Here is a 23,025-nt window from a genome sequence, read left to right as displayed (position 1 = left end):
AATTTTCCAAATATGTGGGTTAAAATGAGACATTGATGTTAAATAAATTATTACTATAAATATGGTCCATTTTATCAATCAAATTTTTAAATTTTTCTATGAAATTTGAAATTATAGTTTCATCAAATTTGTAACAATTTATTATACCAATTATTTTGTGTTGGGAAGGACTTTATAAATTCCAAGCTACCATGTGTTTTGGTTCAACAAATTTGATCTCTTTTACAATATTCTATATTATCAAAGTTCATGAGAGTAAGAGTTTGAAACTGAAAAACATATTAAAAGATTCTAGTGGCAATGGTTTGATGTTAGTCCTTATTCCTCTTTTTTTCCACTTTATGTTTACATTTGGTATCAAAGCAAAGTTTAAGATCTTTTGAGGCTTTGTCGGCATCGCTTTAAGGAGTCCAACATTTGTTCTGTATTCATGTACCTTAATGCAAACAAGACATTTTATATCGATTAAAAAAAATATTTTATATTGGTTCAAGAATGGATATAGAAATAGGAGGTATATCGTCAAAACTAGTGTAATAAGTACTACTTTTTATACTAGTTAAACACATAGCTAATATGAAAAAGTATTTCATACAACAAAATCATTATCCAACCACCTCGACACACACCAATGTGGAATACGCCACCACTACCCAAACATCTTTCTATCGTGAATTAGACCATCCTAACAACTTCTTTCCTCTATCAACTCTCGCCATCAAAACTACCCAGTGCAAATCGAGATAAAACCAAGACGGGCCATCCTTTCGCATATTTGCACATCACAAGTTTCTCCCTACAAAAATATCATTGTTACCACCAGAAACAAAGTCATAGAACCCTACACCACATAGATTACCACCATCACACAACCCACGAGCAACCAAAGAACGTAACCAAGCACTAGCAACCTTGTGAACTCTCATTGTCACACTCGGAGATCTCACTTCACTAATCACTACAAGAAAAATTGATGTTATACCGATGTCAAAATCTATCGATAATGTAAAAAATTTGTTGGTAAATTAAAATTGCCGAAGGTTACCCAACATATCGTTAATTTTTACAAACAGTTTCCTTATTTTGTCCATAATTATCGATGGATTTTTCTTTCAATAAATTTGTTGATAATTACCTACAAAAAAAATTCATCGATAAAATTCATCAGTAAATTTCGTAATTCGGTTCATCTTTTTCCTCTTCTCTTTTTTTTTTTTTTTTCTTTTAAGGTTCTATATATAGTGAAACACACTATAATAACGCTTGCGAATCTGGAAAGAAATCAAAAACCCAATCATGAACACCAAAAACCCTATATTGCACTACTATGTTTCGTTCTGCCACCTTTCCTTCCCGCAACTCCAAGAACCACTATAGAACAACGAGCCACCACAACCATGTCCGCCTCTACACTGAGCACCAAGTGAATAACAACACATCGCACAATGACACACTTGTATCTCCTTTATGGTGCCACTATTAAGAACCACTACATATCGCAAATTCGTCCTTGTGCCACTACCATGATCTTCATCACCACAAAACCACCATTTCCCTCCATGGCGAACTCTAACCACGAGCAATACCACCAAATCTCTTCAACAGGACGAACCATTGTGCCTCATCATGGAATAAACAAAAATTTTGCACTTCCTCATCAGTTTTGGATAAAATTTTTCCATAACTATATTTCCAAAAACTGATTTCTGTTGACCCATTTACTCACCAGTTCACCCCACTTCGAAAAGCACACTTCATACCTGGCTATTGTCTTCAACCACTCCAACCATGTTTCTGCGTTTTCTTCAAAGACCAAAAACGCTCCTTCAGCAACTCAACAATTTCAAAACGCACCAACTAATTAACCACCTTCTCTAATAACGAAGCACCGTTTCTTTTGTTGTTTTCTTCATTGACACACGTTCCAAATGAAAATTTGAAGGATGAAACTAGAATTAACTAAAATGATGGGATGCAGGAAAAAGAGTGATAGGGTGCAGAAAGTAATTTCCAATTTTCATCTATTGTTAGGCCCAATGGGTTCTAAATTAAAATATGGCCCATACCTTTTATACTCTCCATTTTGCTTTCTGTATCCTTTGCCTAATATTTTAATTACAAAAGTTTAAAACAAAAATTATTTTAAAAAATTTAGTTCTGTAATCTAAAAATTTATATTATATTAAATAATTTTCATAAAATTTAAAGAAAGAAATGATAATCTATGATGAGAGAAAATAAGAGTAGTTTGGAAGTATTAAAAAAACGTGGAATATGATATGTAAATGGAGCGAGCTTTAACACGATCAGGCCCATTTAACTTGTGGGCCAGTAAATGGAGCCATTAAACCCTTATGGCTGTGTCAAACCCTAAATCTTCCTTCACAGATCCAAACGCCTATAAAAGCGAAGCGATGATCCCTCTCTAACAATTCAGTTGTGCAGTTTCACTTTTTAAAATTTTGTTGTTATTTTTAGTCTACTTTGTGTTTCGTATTTATGTGTTCGATCTACTTTATTTGATTTAGTTTATTCTGTTTTGTCTTTTGATGAACTTACGCGAAGTTGTGGTTTTCTCGGTGATGATCAAATAATGATGACGAGTCCGATCTAATCCATTCTTACAATTCTGACGACAAATCGAGGCATTTGTCTGAGAGGATTCCACTCTTCCCTTCCATTAAGCTTTTTAATTTATTTTTCTTGAATTCATGTCATTGTTTTTTGGTGATTAATTGGCATGATGATGATAGTTTTGAATATGTTCATTTGATTATTCATATGATGAATCTAATCCTCCTACTCATTCTGAATGCCTGGTTATGTAATTAGTTTTTAACTGTGTAGTGCAGATGGTATGGATGGTTTTTGGAGTGTTGAGTTTTTGAAGGTTTTCTTTCAAACACAATCAACCCATTTTCTTTTTCTTTTTGTTCATTTTTCTCAAACCTTTTCGCTGTTTTGGTTTGTGATTTCTTGTATATTGTTTACTGTAGTTTCTTGTATATTGTTTATGTCCTGTGAAGAAGATAATGGTATGTGAATTTTGGAAACTTCTTTTGGGTTTGGCTACTTGCGGAGTAAAAGTAATTATCCTTTCACAACTATGTTAATTTTTATTATATTATGTTTATATATTTTTTCATTGTAACAAAAAAATTAATAAAATATTCTTAAAAAAGTATTAAAATAAATAATTTATTTAAGTTTTTTATTATATGATTGTTTTTTATAAATTATCATTTTAATTCAAAAAGTTATTAAAATGGTAAAATTAGAAAATGTTATTATTATTATTTCCTAGATATAATCAGAATATTTTGAGTTCAAATTATGCTTAAAATCCTTACCTCTCATGTAGATGAGAGGAAATATGATAAATTTTTTCATTATTTAGCTAATTCTTTACAATGAAAAATTAGTTTTTGTAATTTAAAAATGGACTGAGAAATGTAGTATTCAAACTAACTACAAATGGAATGAATCTATTGTAAGCTGAAACACAAACATAAATAGGTAAAAAAGTAATTATATTTTTTTCCATATATCCCCTGATAAATGTCTTTTCAATTAATATTTATCTCAAAACACAAAGCATATTTGATAAGAAGGTTGCTTCCTGCACCTCACCAGTTATTCCTACACCTCCTAATTTTTAATTTTATCTTTCATTTAATAATATTTAAAAAAAGTGTAATGACAGTTTAATGATTAATATTTAATTAAAAAAGTTATTTAATAAAAATTATAAATTCAAAAACAAATAATATTAAATTAAACAAAAAATATACATAACCAATAATATATAAAAATTTAAATTTTAAAAAATAAAACAACAAATTCAAAAATAATTAACAAACTAATCAAAACATATTAATGAAAGAAAAAAGCTGCGTAAAACTAAAAGTTCCAACTGCGGCGACCGCACTTCCAAGTGCGATTCCACGGATCTCATCATCCGCAACTCCAACAGCAGCCTTTCATCCGCACTTCGAAGTGCGACGGGTCTTAATTGCAGTTCCAATTGCGGTTAAGATCTCCGACTTCGTCTTCTCCACGTTCCGCCATGCACAAGCCGCAAATAAAACACAAATGCAATAATAAGCTTGATGTGAAATGTGTGAGAAGAAGAACTATCCTGTTGTAACTCACCATGACACCAACAGCACAAAGTCACAAAATCAGGGAGGAGGGAACTACCACCATAAGAGAGGACAAAGAAAGAGGTGTAGGCTTGTAGATATGAAATGCGGTAAAGAAGAGAAAGGAAGAAGAAAAGGGGTGCAGGGTTTTGCAAATCTGAGATGCGGAAGAGGAGGAAGGATCGATGCTTTTTATTATTCAATGTATTCAGGTTTTTTTAAAACCAAAATATTCTCTACCAGGTTATAGTTGGAATTATAGAAAAAAAAAAGAGTTACAGGTTGAACTCGGGGAGGTGTAGGGAGAATCACTCACTTATAATTACTTATTATGTCAATATTTATCTGAAAACACAAGCATACTTGATAATTACTTATTTTATGTTACTATATGGTCATATCATTGTGTAGTCTGTATTTGTTTCAAGGGATTATACTGTTTCCTCATATTGGTCGAGGAATTAAGGTGTCCAGGAGGTATTTTTTGGGTTACTTGATGAAGAGATTTACAAGGATTTGTAGTAAAATGTCATGTGTACCCTTAACTTTTTATTAAGTTCCATGACTATATAAATTAAATATATATAATCGGATTCCACCAAACACCTTGATACAGAATCAATTTCAAATTAAAGTTGTGAACAGTTTTATGGTCAGTTGTGAAGAACAATTAAAAAAAAATTTATTTGATCAAAATAATTTTTTTTTACAATACTAAAATTAATTATTATTATTATTTTTAATTTTTTACTCTTTATAAAAAATTTTAAAGTTAAATATAACATTAAAAGATAACATTTTATATTAATTTAATAAATAGGGGTATTTTGGTAATTTTTAATTTCTACCAATTAAACAAATTTTTTAAATTTATCACATCAATCAAATCCTACACTAATTCCCACAAACTTTACTTTCAAATCTACTCTTAATTACCCACAAATCCACTCAAAAAAATAACAAAAAAATCACCTTCAAATCTACTCAAATCCATTCAAATCATCTCTCTCAAATCATCTCTTTCAAATCATTTCAAAAGAACACACTCTAAATCTCTCACTTACTTTAAATAAATAGTAAATTTATAATAAAAAATTATATTTTACATATATTACATTAACGTTATATAATTTTACTCTAACCAATAACTTTTTTTAATGTCTACTCCAAAAGTAACATTTTAAAGCACATATTAAGTGCATGATGGTAAAAACTTACTTCAGCAAACCTCGAGGTGTTTAATTACACTATATATATTACATTTTTTTATATTAATTGTGTATTAAACTCATTCTTATTTAACTTAAGTCTAATAAACAAATTAAAAGCCAAGAATGCAAATATCATGGAACACAGCATATGAAGATTATTGTGTAAACTACAATTAAAAGAGATAAAGACAAAGCAATTCACTTTATTTGAACAATATTATGAAATTAATTATTTTTTCTTATAGATTAATATACAAATATTAAATATTATGATTTTTTGCGAAGATATAATTTTTTTAATTTTAATGCACGTAAATATCTTATAATCACTTTTACAAAATATTTAGTTAAGACATACTTTAGGGTACTTCATATAATTAAAATACCTTTTACATTTCATAATTAATTAATGTAGTGGTAGGATTTAGGTCCGATCTTTTTAATTTTTGTTTTTTCTATCTCCACCCAGTCAGTGTCTTATTTATCAATGTACGTTTAATAAGTAAATTACTATTGATAAATATAAATATGGTAAATCTAGATAATGAACAACAAATATTCATATTAGAATAATCTTTATATTTTAGGGGCGATAAAAGAAAACAGAAAAACATATACTTTAACTTAAGTTTTCACACATTTTTATTATAATATTTTGATATCCACTATAAGATAAGTAAAATTGATCATGGATATCTTTTTAGAAGGGTCACTCTTTTAAGGAATGATAAAAACTATGAAGACAATGTTACAAAAAGAAAGAGATGAAACAAATATGATGATTCAACAAGTTATTGCCTAGGTTAGATCCTTATCAAGTATGTGAATTTTTGAGGAGGAGTCATCCTAAAAGTATAAAATATTGTTAATCTTCATTTTATTATAGGTGCAAATAATGGGATCATGTTTAAATTCATATAATATACAATCTTAATCCCTTGATCGAAGTAGAAGAGTCGATCTTAATCATGCAATAATGATCTTAATTGCTTTTCCAAAGTAAAATAGGTGATTTTATGCAAAATTGTTCGATTATTATCTGAATTGTTTAGTTAAAATAAAATAAAGTAGTTTATCAAGATATGTGAAGGTTTTTCTTTTGCCAAAATAAAAAAGTAGGTTGATTAAGTAGATATTCAATTATTTAGTAAAATTAACTTATATTAGTTAATTGATTTCAGGTGATAAAAAGTATCGTTAAGTCTAGCTAAACAAAATAACAAAAAATGTAGAAATAATTTAACAAAGTAAGACGAAAAAGTAATTATGAGGTCAGATCTGATTTTAATTAATATACTTGAGATGGGAGATTGTGTTTGAAATATATATCGTGAAAGCTCGTCTTAAACCCCAAGCGTAAATTACCTTTATGTAAAAATGTTGGAAAAAAAAATATGATTAACCATTAGGTTAAAGAGTCATAGGCTAAAGAATTGCATAATGTTTGAACTCAAGTTAATCCTATCTTCTAGCATGTTTCCATTTTATCAATATCATACCTTATATTATTGTACATTTAATGAATAAATTCTTATATTGTCATGAGGGATGAAAAAAAAATTCGTACAAGTGAATAAAACTTATGACAAATACGATAATTACGAATAATAGATATGAGTATTTAATTATCCGTTTACTAATAGAATGGTATTCGACCCGAAGATACCCCTATATGTTTTATAACTATTTTTTTTTTACATTTTTTCTTAGAAAATAATTATTAGTGAGTTTCATTTTAGTATTTAGTAATTGGGGTTGGGTTGCCATCCATAATTGTTGTTTAAATATTTAAATTACTTTTAATAATACAATAAATTTAGATAATACATAGAAAATATTAACAAAAAAATTAATTTTTATCTATATAAACAAAAGTGACAATAAAGAAAAATAATACACTAAAAATTAAAATTAGTCTATTTTCAAAATTTTTATTTAATTTAATATCTAAACTTTAAAAATATGTAAATTTAATTATTTTAACAAAATTTTATTAAATTTATTTAACATTTTAAATGTTATTATAAAATACATTTATAATATCAAATAATTTTAATAAAATTTAGTTAAAAAGATTAAATTCACGTATTTCTAACATTAGAAGATTAAATTAAGTTAAATTTTTAAAAGGAAACTAATCCAATTTTTCTTTAAAAAAAAATATATTTAACCCATATTTTAACTTAGATTCTCTGTAATTTTTTTTTACGAAACGATTTACATTTGATTAATGAATAATTTTGATTATACTTATAAGTGAATTCTAATAATGATTTTAAAGGATTGTGGAATGTAAATTTGGAATTGGTACAGTAGTTATTAAGTTCAACCGATATTAAAATAAAATATATACGACAATGTTTATTCTTACAAGCATCGTATCACCAATTCAACGACCATTAAAACTAATAGCTGTGTTTGAAAAAAATAGTGGTTGCAATTGCAAGTAGTAGGAAAAGAACAAACATAACAATGCTATATATTCCCATCATAGTCCTTTCATGACAATTCTAAATAACAACTAGTCTCCAACAGTTATCAACCATGAACAGGATTTCAAATATTGTGTTTTCTGTGACAGCTCATCAACAACAAATTAAGATAAAAAGGTTAAAACCTTGTTTTCTTTTTTTGTGGTGGTGGTATATAAAACTTACACTAAATTAAATTATACAACAATTAGTGTTTATCGATATATGCGCATCATATTGACAATAAATTTATTAACTAATATGTAGATTGAAATGATGATTTCATAATAACTTTTCAAGATTAATATCGTAAATTGGGTTTTAACGTCATTCTATAGATGTCGGACCAATAAACACTCAATGTAAATTATTGATCAGTGATAATTTCGTAAATAAGTGGACATATAGACGTCGGTCAAGAGGGGCACCGACGTCTATTATATTTTAGAGGTCGGGATCCCTACTAACTGACTTCTATATATCTGACAAGTAGGTGAAAAGTTATTTCTTTTAGCCATATAGACGTCACTTCAGAGGGGCACCGACGTCTATTATATTTTAGACGTCGGTGTCCCTTTAACGGACGTCTATATGTCTGAAAGGTAGGTAAAAAGTCATTTTTTTCCACCATCTAGACGTCTGATCCCTCCGCACCGACGTCTATATGCGACTATAAACGTTGGCTCCTGCCGCCCCGACAACTTACAGGGACTGTTGACTGCCCTCACACATCACCACGAGACTTTCCAGTGTGCTTTGTCCTCACTCGCACACTTTCTGGGAAAACTTCCCAAAAGGTCACCCATCCCAGAATTTCTCCAGGCTAAGCACGCTTAACCATGAAGTTCTTATGGGTTAGGCTTCCGAAAAGTAAATGCATTTTGGTGATATGGGTAGCCAAATCAATTCCTTTAAGCTATCTTTCAACTGTATAGTCTCATACCTATATAGTCTCCAGATCCCTCTCATTCCGGTGTATGTTCGATTCGTCCACATGCCCCTTCCACTCGAAGCCTGCCAGGAGCCGCTCCTTGTCTGTGCCCCCTGCACCATGCCTTCTTGCACCGGCGATCACTCCCCGCCCTCGTCAGTGCCCGGGTGTCACATGCCCACCAGCTTTCGTCTGGTTCGTCCTCGAACCACACCGTACTGGGAGAGGCTAGGCTCTGATACCATTTGTAACACCCCGGCAACTTACAGGGACTGTTGACTGCCCCCACACATCACCACGAGACTTTCCAGTGTGCTTTGTCCTACCCGAAAAGTGTGCGAGTGAGGACAAAGCACACTGGAAAGTCTCGTGGTGATGTGTGGGGGCAGTCAACAGTCCCTGTAAGTTGCCGGGGTGTTACAGACGCCACATTAGTGAGGTCCCCGACATATATTCTAGAATCTAGAATAGACGTCGGTCTCTAGGGAAACCAACAACTTATATGTTGTTAAATAAGTCACCAGCAGTTACGCGCACTTCATCGTCTTCCTTCGCTTTTCTCTCCACGACATTGCATTTCCAGGTGTGTTTGATCTCTTTTAAACCGTTTAATCTTATGTTTACTCCGATTAAAGTAATCTTTGATGTATTATCTTTCGTTTGAACTGATTAAAATGAGTTTTCGTTGTGTTTGTGTGTTTTTTCTCATGTCTTTGGGTAGCGTAGTGCACCTTCTCCCTTTGCTAGCTTCCTCGTAAGAAAAGCTTACGTCTTTTGGGTCTGTTATGGCATTTCAACCTGAAGCCGAACCTAAGTCCTTGCCTAGTTTCCATGTCAGCGTATTCTCGCGGTTGAAATGGAACTAGGCAACGACCCAGGTTTGATTTTGGGTTGAAATGCCAAAAGAGATCCAAATGACGCAATTTTTTCTTACAAAGAAGCTAGCAAATGGAGGAAGTGCTACAACGCTACCCAAAGATGAGTAAAATTGCATCAAAACACAACAAATACTCAATAGACTTCGATTAATGACATACCTGACGTCTATTGTGTCCTTAGACGTCGGTTAGTGCCATGTTTGACATCTTTATAGTGTCCTTAGACGTTGGTTAGTGTCATGTCCAATGTCTGTATAGATGTCGGACATGACATTTAACTAACGTCTATAACGACGTTAGAGTTGCAGTGTCCGACATCCCATTAACGTCGCTCATATAGACGTCAGTTTTGAATATGACGTTAAAAGCCCAAAATAACTTACGTTCAAAGCTTTTTATGCACTAGTGTATTGAGCCTTTTATGATATTTACACTAAAAAAGATATTAATTATTGTTAGGCTAAAACCCTTTTTTATCTTCTAATTTTTATAAAAAGTTTTATTAGATTTTTAATTTTTATTTAGTTTAATTTAGTTTTTTAAAGTGATTTAATTAAATTTATTATATTTTTATTAAATTTGTGTTAAAATTTATACATCAAATCACACTATTTAAAAATTTTAAATATTTAAATTAACTTTATTTTTTAAATATTGATTGGATGTATAAATTCTAACAAAAAAATTTAATATTAATTTAATGCACCTAATGAGTTCATTTTAAAAATTTAAAATTTAAATTGAATCAAATAAAAATTAAGGATATAATTAAATATTTTATTAGAATTAAAGGAAACCTTTTTTAACATTACTATTAAATACAAAACAAAACATGCGCTGAGAACATTTTACATGTAGACTTCCGAATGATTATGCATAAATTGTAAATAAATAAACTGAAATTTAATAGTTACATTTTTTGTACTTAATACATACTTTGTTTTTATCTAAATTAATAAAAAATCATTAATTGCATAATAAGCATATTTACATTCTTTCACAAGGTGAAAGGAATTAAAGATAAACTACTAAAATATTTTCTATAATTAACATTAAAAGGGTATCCTTAATTATCTAGATAACTTTTGAGTATTTATATTTATAATTTTAATGTTTGCTTTCATTGTAGTTTTAATGAATACATTTCTTAATATTTGTAATATGTTATTGGTTGAAAGATTAACTAAAATTAAAGAAACTAATTTATAACCAATGTCTAATTAAGTTTATATTACAAAATACTGAATAATAAAAATATTTACATTATTTCATAATGTTAAGGGGGTTAAGTTCAAGTACTACGCATTTGCTATTAAAACGAGTTACTTCAAAAACTTTTTTGATTATTTATTTATTTTTAAACTCTTATATATATACATATTTTTTAATTAAAAAAACTGTGATAATTATAATGATTATGCATTGTAATTATATACATATACATATATTTCTGAAATAAGTTTGATATGTGTTGGAAAGAACATATTCCTCGGGGGGTAAAGGCTAACATAAAAGCATTATTAAAATGGAAAAAGTCTCCTTAACAACTTTTTTTTACAATTGACAGTTTGTAATTAGTTCGTTTTAAATATTTTTTTAAAATAAATTCAAATAGACCAATAGAATTATGACACGTGTCTTATTGTAAAAAAGTTGTTAAGAAAGAGTTGTTAAAATATCGTTGTATTAAAATATCCTATTTTTTGGAGCATGTTTGTCCTCAAAGAAGGATTCGTGGTTTGTGTTTGGGATCCATGTTCCTGTTTATTTTTGAGCGTGTTAGTTTTGTGGTGGATGTGATCCTAGTCACCAAAATGTTGACAGATAGTATCTTGATCCCAATTGAGAAGCTTGCAATGTGGCAAGCAACAGCAGCATCCAATAGGAGATTACCTTATCCTATCCGTTATCTTACTCACACCATAGCCACCAAATAATTCTACTCTCTCCACTCTCCAAAAACACTTACAAACTGCTTTCTTTCAAGACCTCACACACAGAAACACTGAGGAATTGGTGGCAATGGCAGCGTCACTACAACCAGCAGCTACTTTCATGCAAGCCACCAAGTTGGGCAGAACCAACACTTTGCAGCTAAAGTCCCCTCACTCCATTTCAAAGGCTTTTGGTTTGGAACCTGCTGGAGCTAAGCTTTCATGCTCCCTTCACACCGATCTTAAGGACTTAGCTCAAAAGTGTGTTGACGCAACCAAAATTGCAGGATTCGCCCTTGCCACCTCTGCTCTTGTTGTCTCTGTATGTGCTCTTCTTTTCTACCAATCTATCATTAACTGTTACATGAACTTCCCCATATTTTCTATTTTCTATACCAAAAAACTTGTATACTTTGTTGTTTGTTGGGAAGTCCCACATCATAGTAAAGTTCAAGGTTAGGCCTAAGAGCACTCATGTTCATCTTTCTTATCGAATGCTGAATGCTTTTTCTTTTCTTCTTTACGTTTTAGTAGGATACATCATATGAACATCTCTGGCTTGTAAGTAGTAACAGTCCATTTAATTAAGGATGTGGTTGACAAATGTTGCACAGAAACCATCGATGATATTATTCGCCAGTAGTTTAATTTTGTCTTGTGATGAATATTCATCATAAGATATCTTCTGATTTATGAAGCCAAGCCACTGCCAATGCCAAGCATAGGAATTAACCTTGTAAATCCCAATTTAGAATATTCATCGGTCAAGTTAGTCCTCGTGTAACATGTTATGAAGACTAGTTTCACCGTCCTAATACACTCATTTTAAATTTATTTATTTTTATTATAGGATGAAATTTATTAGAATTGACCAGATCACATTGTTTAGAAAGAGCTAATGCTGGTGATGGGTATTTTAGAAAAGGTGTTGTGAACAAAAATGATGTTGTATGTTTAAAGAACTAATTTGACTGAGCTATTAAACCTTCAGGGGGCAAGTGCTGAAGGTGTTCCAAAGCGGCTAACCTTCGACGAAATCCAGAGCAAGACCTACCTGGAAGTGAAGGGGACTGGAACAGCAAACCAGTGTCCAACCATTGAAGGTGGAGTGGACTCATTTGCCTTCAAGGCAGGAAAATACAATGCCAAGAAGTTATGCCTTGAGCCTACGTCATTCACAGTGAAGGCTGAGGGTGTGGCCAAGAACGCCCCATTAGAGTTCCAAAACACAAAGCTCATGACACGTTTGACCTACACTCTTGATGAGATCGAGGGACCCTTTGAGGTGTCTCCCGATGGCACAGTCAAGTTTGAGGAGAAAGATGGCATTGACTACGCAGCCGTGACGGTTCAGCTACCTGGTGGCGAACGTGTGCCCTTCCTCTTCACCATCAAGCAGTTGGTGGCGTCAGGGAAGCCAGAGAGCTTTGGGGGGCAGTTTCTGGTGCCATCATACCGTGGAAGCTCTTTCTTGGACCCCAAGGGAAGGGGTGCTTCCACAGGCTATGACAATGCTGTTGCTTTGCCTGCTGGTGGAAGAGGAGATGAGGAAGAACTTGCAAAGGAAAACAACAAAAGTGCCTCGTCATCCACGGGGAAAATCACCCTGAGTGTGACCAAGACCAAGCCTGAGACTGGTGAGGTTATTGGTGTGTTCGAGAGTGTTCAGCCATCCGACACTGATCTGGGAGCAAAGGCCCCAAAGGATGTCAAGATCCAGGGCGTCTGGTACGCTCAACTTGAGTCATAGAGTGTTTCTTTCATGCTTTGTTTTGTGTTTTTTGTTGGCTCAGATTTTGTTGTGACTCCATCGTGTTGCTGCATTATCCCTTGACCCAACTTTCCTAGCACTACTCAGAGTACTATCATGGTTGTATATTATTATATCGACCTCCAATTACAATGCTTAAAATTTCAAGGTTTAAATTGATGGCGTGTGTGAGTTTTGGAGCCTAAGTTCTTAGTCGTTGCAATTGCATCGTATAATATGCTTCTTTACATATAATATGTTAGTAACCAAGGAAACACTGCATTTGAAGAGGATTGTAAAGAACTCAGCTCTTCCATCCTATGAACTTGAATAGGATACTATACATGTTCTATATTCGGTTGATTGACAACAAGCATATGTGCTTACTTTCTCAGTTTTCTGTCAGAGAAATTATCAAACAGTTTATGATCATCATGATCTATTTTCACTAAGTTATGTAATCAGACTATAGCATATTGGAAGGGTAATTAGACAGACAAACAGTACCCAAATTGCTGAAATATAGCATCAACTAGGATGGTCAATGAAATACTACAATGATTCATTTAGCATCTCCTTTTAGATCACGATAATCTACAGAACATAAGGGGTTTTTTAGGCAAACGAATGGATGTTCGGTTTACCTTGTTCTAGTGAAATGATTGTTTAATTTTATATTTTGTTTGCAATGTTTTATAATGGAACTGTTATTTAACTGACTAGTTGGATGGTTTGACATTACCGATATTAGTAAACTTATTGTAATAATTAAATAACATAGAATAATATTAAAAAATATAATACGATGATTGTATGATGCTAAAAATTAAAATAAAACATAAATGTATAGAATTTTAACATTTAAAGTACATACAAAACTTAAGATGAAGAGTGATATAGAATTTAAATTAAAAGCTTACTCGGGTGTCAATTTTTTTTTTTTTCATAAATTTAAATATTGGGTTCCAATTAATTTTTTTATTAAGTATTTTTATATTTTTTTGTCATTTAGTTTAATATTTTCATTACATGGATAATAGTTATTTTATCTCATCATCTTATTATATATGTATTTGTTAGAATTTGTGAAATTCTGTTAAAACGTGTGACTTTTATTATTTTTATTAAAAATATTTTAAAGTTCATTATGTTTATTTTGGCGTTTACGTCTTAGAGGTCATTCTTTATTACCATTGATAGAACTATCTTTATTATCTAATATTTTTAATAAAAATAATAAAAGTTATTCACCATTTTACATTTATAAAAAATAATTAATTATAAATAGGACTAACAAAAGAAAATAGAAAGATCATTCTAAGTGTTCCAAGTAAAAGAATTCTGACTAAAAATTCTCACGTCTTTAGAACAATAGGTACTAAGTATTATATATCTTTTGAATATTTCTTTTTGATGAAAGTTGAACAAAAAGTTAGTTATGTTATGAGAAATGATATTTTGTTATACACAGATTTTTTTCATTAATTTGATATTATTTCTTTTAATTTTTACTCTCTTCTTTTTAAAAAAATATAAAAATTCATTTTTTATGATTATTTTATTTTTATAATATATGCTAAACAAATATTAATCTGTGTCATCATATTATTTTTTATGTTATGAAGATTGAAAATAGATACATGAAAGCTGTCTTACGTATTACCTACCAACAAAATTGAAATTGCAAATAAATTGAAACTATATCTAGGATATAAACCCGATCCTAATCGACCCAACTAACCTTTTATGGCCTTATTGCGTAGAGCTTGACTTTTGAGTTCAGCAATTAATTTCAGTGTTTTTATTTTATTTTGTTTTGTAGCATTAATTGGTGCAGAATTTGTATAAGATGTGTGTTGTTACAGTTTCTAAAAATACTTTTGTATAACTTTTTAATGTCTAACTGTGTACTTATAAGTTATCACGTAACCAAGTTTATTAATTTATTTTTACAAAACTAATTAATAAGAAATTTGCTTACATAAAACTGACATAATAAATAGAATGGATCCAATTGATTATTTATATATTACAGGACTGTTACAGTATCAAAAGTTTTATTACGACCTTGCATAAAATAAATAAAAATCACATTATAATATTATCGTCGTTAACTTTTTTAATTAGAAAATAGTATTGTCGTTAACATTTTATTAAAGGAGTCTCTTTGGCACGAAGAGACTGAAGGCAGTTAAGAACATTTATAGCAAAATCCTATTCTAAAATTTATTTACAAAAAATCTTCTAAAGATGAGCGTATAAACACTACAAGCAAGGTTAATAATATAAATTATTGAGTTAAAAGTGTATATAAAATGTCTTCACACCAAATCACCTTTTGAAAAAATTAACCTTCAACCTCAACAAAAACTAAAAATTCCCTATTATATTTTTTATTATTATAAATGCTTTTTTGAGAAAAGTGAACTAAGTTTACTTCTACTTTTTCTTGTCTTACCAATAACTCGTTTATACTAATATTTTGCGAATATCTCTTTCACTTTTAAATTTATCTCGAGTTGTTTTGGTTTTTATAGTCTAAAGTAATGACTAACCTATAAAAATGTCTTTTAGATTTCATTTTTTTCTCGTTATACAGTTATCATGCTATGAAACAATTTTGTATAACTATCATTATCCATTTACCACTTTTATCTCTTGATTTTTGTTGCCAATAGACATTTTGTGCATAATTACTTGTAATAATCTTACTTTTACTTTGCATTCTTCCTCTGTTAACCCTTCATCTTCACCTTTCTTATCCAACTTATTCAAATATGGTTCCACTTTTGCACCCAATCAGTGAATATTTTCAAAATTCTCTTTATCCCATGTCTTGATTTTCTCCTTTTTAAATACTTTCATTTCTTTCAAAATATATAATAGGATCTCATAGTTTCCTAAAAAAAGGAAGTGAAAGAAGAAAATAATAATAGGTGTTTGAAATTATAGAAATGGATATATTGTCTCATCAAAAGGAAAGGAAAAAAAAGAATATATAAGACACGATTCATAATAGAAAAAGTAAAAAGAAGACACATGTTATAAGACTTGACAACACATAACAAGTTTGGTAACACATGATAAGCTTGGTAATATTAACAACTCAACAACAACTCAACAATAGCTTGACAACAAATGATGATGATTTTATCAACAAGCTTGGTTGCACATGATAAGCTTGGTAACATCATCAGTTCGATAATAATTCGACTACAACTCGACAACACATGATGATGATCTTATCAACAAGCTTGGCTGCACATGATAAGCTTGGTAATATCAACAGTTCAACAATAATTTTGTTGGAAGTTTCACATCGACTAGAGATAAGGCCATTTAAGTGTATATAAGTGGGTGCAAACCTCACCCTACAAGCCGGTTTTGTGAGGTTGAGTTAGGCTTAAACTCTACTTCTAACATGGTATCAGAGCCATGATTGAAGCCTATCTTAGCGATTTTTGTTGTCGTTGGGCATGTTGTTCCACCCGCTATCGGACCATCCATTAAAAAGTCTAATCCCACGCTCGAGATGTATATACCTCGGCGTGAGGGAGGTGTGTTAGAAGTTTCACATCGACTAGAGATAAGGCCATTTAAGTGTATATAAGTGGGTGCAAACCTCACCCTACAAGCCGGTTTTGTGGGGTTGAGTTAAGCTTAAACTCCACTTCTAACAAATTCGACTACAACTCGACAACACATGATGATGATCTTATAAGCCTCCCTCAAGTTGAGAATAAATATTTTGTAGTCCTAGGTTGGAACAAAGAGTTTGGAAAGATGGAGTAGGTAAGGGTTTAGTTAAAATATTAACAATTGGCAAGGATGTTGATATAGGAAGTAATTTGAGGTAAAGATTTAGTTAAAATATGACAATTGGCAAGGATGTTGAGGAAGTAATTTGACCAATCGCACATCAAACTTTTCATGAACAAGATGGAAATCAATCTCGTTATGCTTGGTCCACTCGCAGAAAATTGGATTAAAAGCTATTTGTAGCGCATATTGGTTATTATGGTAAACAAGTGCTGGAGAAATGAGAGGAAGCCGAAAATCGTGAAGTAGGAAGGTCAAACAATGGAGTTCACAAGCCTTGCTCACAAGTGATCACTACTCTACCTTAGAGGAACTATGAAAAACAATGTGTTGTTTCTTGGATCGCTAGGATATAAGGGAGTTACCTAAATAAATAGTGAACCCAGTGATAGAGCATCACGTAACGGTGCATGTGGCCCAATCAGAGTCATAGAAAGCTTTAAGATGAAGAGTAGATTTGTGGTAAAGAAAAATGCCAAAACTAGGGATACTTTTATGGTATCTAAGAACACAAGTAGCAACTTTGTTGATGAGAAAATTTGGGTGCAGAAAGAAACTGACTGATATCGTTGATGACGAAGGTTATATCAGGACGAGTGGTGGTAAGATAGATGGGCTTTCTAATAAGACGACGATAAGAGGTTGAGGTCAACATCATTCAAAGGTTAAGTAATAGCTAGAGAGGATTGTTTACAAACCATAGGAGTGGGCACGAGTGAACTATCAAGTAAACTAGTTTTAGCAAGCATATCAAGGACATACTTATTTTGGCTAAGATGAATAACTTTGGACTTGTAAGAAACCTCAAGACCAAGGAAATATGTTGAGTCTCTAAGGTTCTTAATATGAAAAAAGGAATGAGGTTGGTGATGCATTGAGTTTCCTTACTGATAATGATTTCGTCGACGTAGATGAGAAGTGTCGTGATTTTGTCATTAGTGTGTTGTAGAAAAAGAGAGTGATCAGAAGGACATCATTTGTAATTATGGAAAAGTATAAAGTGTTGTAGATACCATTTAAGATCCACTTGCTTGAGACTATATGATGATCGTTACAATTTTGCAAACTTGATTTTTGGAAGAGGTTTGGAGGCCATGCAAAATTTTCATGTAGACATCTTCTTGAAGATCACCATGCAGGAAAGTATTATTAACATCCAATTTTTTAAGTAATCAATGTTGAGAAGCAACGATGGCTAAAAGGAAAAGAATAGTTGTAAGTTTGGCAACTAGTGCAAATGTATCAAGAAAGTTTAAACTTTCAAACTGATTATATCCTTTGGCAACAAGTCATGACTTGTAATAATCCACATCTAAGAGATATATTTTATTTTTAAAACCCAGCGACAACCAATAGTAGGTTTGTTGGGTCAAAAAGTTGTTAACACCTAAGTGCTATTAGCTTCTACAACATCAAGTTCATCTTGCATGATAACAACCCATTTGGGTTGTTTGGAGGCTATGTTTTGATACCATCATAATATCTCATAGCTCCATGAAAAAGACAATGAAAGAAAAGAAGAATAACATGTGTCTAAAATTACAGAAGACAATGTATTGTCTCATCAAAAGAAAAAGAAAAGAAAGAATATATAGAATATGAGACATAATAGATAAAACCGAAAGAAGACATATGTTATAAGACTCAGCAACGCATAACAAACTCGACAACACATCATAAACTCAGAAACATCAACAACTCAATAACAGCTCCACAACAACTCGACTATCAGCGACAACTTAACAACAACCTGATAACAATTCGATAAAACATGATGATGATCTTATAAGTATGTGCCTCCAGCTGCTAACCTCTCTCTTACAAATTTTTTTGGAATATTTGATATCCTATAATCAATTACCCTAAATGTTTTTCCACCCAATTTTTCTTTGTTTCTCTCAACAACAACGAATGGTAAACAAAGTTCCTTTCCAAAGTTGTTAAGTTGTTGTATATGCTTCCTTGCCAACATTCCATCCGTTTCCCCTGGTCACGAATTTTTTCTTAATGCGACTTCTAGACTTATTATTGGTTTGAACCATGTTAACTTCATATCTACGAAAGGAATATATATCACATCCGTTTTGTTGATGAACTCATTAAAATCTCTTTTCATCTGTATTGTTGAATTTCCTTATTCACAACTTGTTTTTTACTCTTTCATCTCATACATAAGGCACAAATACTTTTGTTTGATACGACCTTTAAATTCCTTCACTTCTCCATTAAGAATTTCTTTATAGGACATAAATATTTATCATGATAACTCTCTTATTTCTTTCCTTCCTTCCTTCCAAATCTCTTCCATCCCACAAAGTAATCTTCCTGCCATATTTTCTTATGGATTCATGTATTTTCTCCATTAAGAACTTCTTTTTCTTTTTCTTTCTTATATACACGTAAGTTGAAATTTTCTTCCTTCACCGCGTAATTTTTAACACTTCCATTTTACTTCGGTCTATGTGGGCCAGCTAAACAGGTAAAATCCTTGTTTTAAATTTTAAAAAAGAAAACAATTTTAAAAAATTTATTTTAGTATTAATTATTTTAGGTTCTTGATTTTTTTAAATGTTAATTGCTTTAAACCCTTAAAAAAAATGTTTCAAAAAGTTCAAAAAATAAATTTTAAATAAATTTATGATAAGAAGATTTCATTCTTAATTTTACTTTAGTCTTCCAAACTTCTTATCATCCTGATATTATAGATAAGTATATTTATTAAAACTTAACTTCTATCCTTCACATAATCTATTTATCTCTTCTCAATTTCTTCTTTGCCTTTAAAAATATCCGATTTTTTAAATAATTATTTTTCCATCAGAAGTAAAATAATAGATAATATTTTATTTTATTATATAAACATTAAAAAAACTAATTTTACAACTCACGTTTTTTCTTATTTCCATTTAACAACTCTATATAATAATAAAATATTGTATTAAAATATAAATTCAATCACTAAATAAAAAAACTAATAAAAATAGTTGTAAAGCTAGACTATAAATTCGAAAGGGTGTTAATAACCTATTCTGTAAACGTATAACTTACTATTTTTTAGATAACCTATTCTTGCAGTACTCTTTGTTTGCATAATTTATATATGTGAAATAAAAAAGTTAGTTAATCAGTAAATTTAATTCAAGTGTTTTTATTATATATTAGTTAGTTAAATATTTAAAGAAAAATCTGTCAACCATATTGAACGTACAGGTTTTGGTCAGATTCCTGTTACGGGGACACTGAACTGCGCAAGAAAACAGGTATATATATGTATACGCTAACTGTGTGTGTAAAAACTGAGAATTTGAAATGTTTGGTTTTCTTGTAGAGTGTGATGTTAAAATGAAGAAGTTACAAGCCGGTTTGGTTTGATGGTTTAGGTTTATTTTTTAGGGAATTATTTGTAGTACAGTTTAGACAGAATGATTAAGTGCCACGTAAGCGAATCCAGCCAGGTACCGCGCCGACAAAACCATTGAACCTAATTCCAAACAAGAAGAAGAAAGAGAAGGAGAGGTTAAGAACCATCCACACCCACTTTATTTATCACAATAACTCATTCGCCTCTCCAATTGAGATTAGTCACCACATTATTTATTAATTATTGTTATTCATTTATGCCTTTCATACACTAATAAACACTCATCCTCCCCACCTTATTATTATTCTTAATACTACTCTGAAATCTTAAGGTGGTTCATGTTACGGGCATGTTTTGGGTTGAATTACCATGGTAGAATGGAGGAGCTGCCAGGGGCGTTTGGAAGCAGCGCCAGTTTGGCTCTCCGATTGGGTCAGACAGTTTTTTCAACAGCTTCCCTTCTCTTCATGTGTTTGGATGTTGATTTCTACGGTTACACTGCTTTCTGGTATCTCTCTCTCTCTCTGTTTCTGACTTTGGTTTTGTCATGTTGTTCATCTTCTTCATATCCCCAATTGGGGGTCTTTTCTTATTCTGTCACTCACTGCTTCACTAAATTCGGTAACTTTTGCCGATTTCATCATGCCCCATCATCTGATTTTATAAAGGGTAATTAATTTGGGGATGATTTTGTTTCGTGATGTTGAAGTTTTATGTAGAATTGAGTTTGAGATCATGTATCTGTGCTTGTCATGAATTGTTTCAGAAACTAAGTGAGGTAGGATTTATGTGTGAGTTTGTGATTGGTGTGTCAGAGAGTGATGTACTGTGGGCAAGAAACATGAGTAAAGGTAAGGGGGGGATTGTGGAAGAAAGTCAGTAAAATTGAGTGGCCTATTCAATAATTAATTTTGGGGGTTGCAAACATCCAGAACAGTTAATGAGTGGGTTTCTTGGCAATTACTCCCTTTTTCTTTTTTTTTTCTATATCGCAATAAATACATATATTTAAATCAATAAAAATTGTTAACTAATATCATCTTAGATTTTGAAAATAACACTGAAATAAAAACAAATATCTTTAAAAAAATTATACTCGAGAGACTAACTGGTTAAAGAAAAAAAATCAGATTTTGAAATGGTGAGTTTTTATCTGTTGCCGCTGATCCGTTTTTTTCAACTTTTGCATTGAAATGCCTTTATGAGACTTTAAGGAGGGTTATTGGAAACATTGAATATTATTAGGTTCTGATTTGTGGTTTGGGGAAGTGCACATGTTTATTGGTGAAGATAAATCAGATCGAATTGGCATGTAGTCCATTGCGATGTTGGGCATTTAAGTAGAAAAGATAAAAATGAACTATTTCAAGTTGTCTTTTGTTGAAATGAAATCCTTTTGGATAATTGAGTGAATTTCAATATTGACGGCACTGTTTTTTCCGTTTTTCACTTCAATGTTTGTTTATGGTATTCACAGCTATTTGGTAACAGTCATGGGTTTGGTAATTCCCTGGAGCATAACACTGTTGGTTGTGGATGCATACTCTGTGTTTATAAAATGTTTACCCCTCCAACGAAGACTCGTAATGATAGTCTTTTTGGGAGACTTGGTACGTGCAATTTTTTACCTAAAAAACTTGAAGTGTTTGCTGTTTCCATGCTATACTAATGCACTAATGAAATTACAGTTTTTGTACACCCCAGATTTTGTCATATCTGTCATTAGCTGCAGCATGTTCAACAGCCAGTGTCACAGATCTGCTGCTCGATGCCGATCGATCCTATTGCCCAGCAAAGCTATGCGGTAGATATCAACTATCTGCTGCTATGGCCTTCTTGTCTTGGTTTCTTTCATCAGCCTCTTGTTTGTTTAACTTCTGGCTTTTCCCTTCTTTGTAAAATCTACCTTGCTTGCTGCTGTTCATATCTGCTCCTATCAAAAAGGCTGCAAATGACGAAGTCATTTGCTTTTGTAAAGATATTTTTTCTTTCCATGTGAATAAAATCATCATGGCTATACCCAACAATGTAATAATTACTTTTCCCAGGCAAGAGAAATATCAAATTTCTTTGTTTTGGTTCTCTACTGCTTGGCACTTTTCCTCTCTATTTTAGATACTGATTCTAAGATATGAACCCCCCATGCCTCCTCTGAGTGTTTTCTCGTATTCATATAGATACTGAAAGTTTATACATTTGGTGCACACACTCCAACACTTTGTCTATGAGATTATCTTATGCACACATTTTAACTGTCTTTGTTGCATCAGATGAACATCATGCACTAATTCCCATCAGATTTGAACCTGTTATCACCCCTGGATGTAAATGTAATGAACACAATAACAAAGCTCTGAATAGAGCGTGTGCGTGGCGGGTTACTTATAGCACAAAAACTTTAATTGTGTAGTTTTTCTCATAATGTGACTAGTGATAACTGTCAGCTGTCAGTAATCAGAAGAAAAATTTTCCATTTACTGTCATGTATCTTTATTGTTTTGGAGCAGAGGTCGATGGAGTGATTGTTA

General features: G+C 31.5%; 2 protein-coding genes across 3 annotated transcripts; both read left to right on the top strand.

The window, feature by feature from the left end:
- The first annotated feature begins 11,561 nt into the window (after positions 1-11,561).
- LOC106768113 (oxygen-evolving enhancer protein 1, chloroplastic) lies at positions 11,562-13,523 on the top strand. The gene is made up of 2 exons (XM_014653069.2): positions 11,562-11,889; positions 12,559-13,523. The coding sequence occupies exons 1-2, from the start codon at positions 11,656-11,658 to the stop codon at positions 13,315-13,317; spliced, it is 993 nt and encodes a 330-aa protein (XP_014508555.1). The 5' UTR covers positions 11,562-11,655; the 3' UTR covers positions 13,318-13,523.
- Positions 13,524-20,464: 6,941 nt separating this feature from the next.
- Positions 20,465-22,583, top strand: LOC106768116 (CASP-like protein ARALYDRAFT_485429). 2 transcript variants are annotated; one of them, XM_022783307.1, is made up of 3 exons: positions 20,465-21,005; positions 21,975-22,107; positions 22,186-22,342. In XM_022783307.1, exons 1-3 carry the CDS (start codon positions 20,836-20,838, stop codon positions 22,303-22,305), a joined length of 423 nt encoding a protein of 140 aa, XP_022639028.1. In that variant the 5' UTR covers positions 20,465-20,835; the 3' UTR covers positions 22,306-22,342. The 2 variants fall into 2 exon arrangements, with proteins under 2 accessions (XP_022639028.1, XP_014508558.1); XM_014653072.2 differs by having other exon boundaries at positions 20,479-21,005; positions 22,202-22,583.
- The last annotated feature ends 442 nt before the right edge of the window (positions 22,584-23,025 follow it).

The sequence above is a fragment of the Vigna radiata genome, chromosome 7 (genome assembly GCF_000741045.1).
Source record: "Vigna radiata var. radiata cultivar VC1973A chromosome 7, Vradiata_ver6, whole genome shotgun sequence".
NCBI classification, from domain to species: Eukaryota; Viridiplantae; Streptophyta; class Magnoliopsida; order Fabales; family Fabaceae; genus Vigna; species Vigna radiata.
The sequence above is the reverse complement of the archived record's forward strand: the minus strand, read 5'-3'. Positions and strand labels throughout refer to the sequence as shown.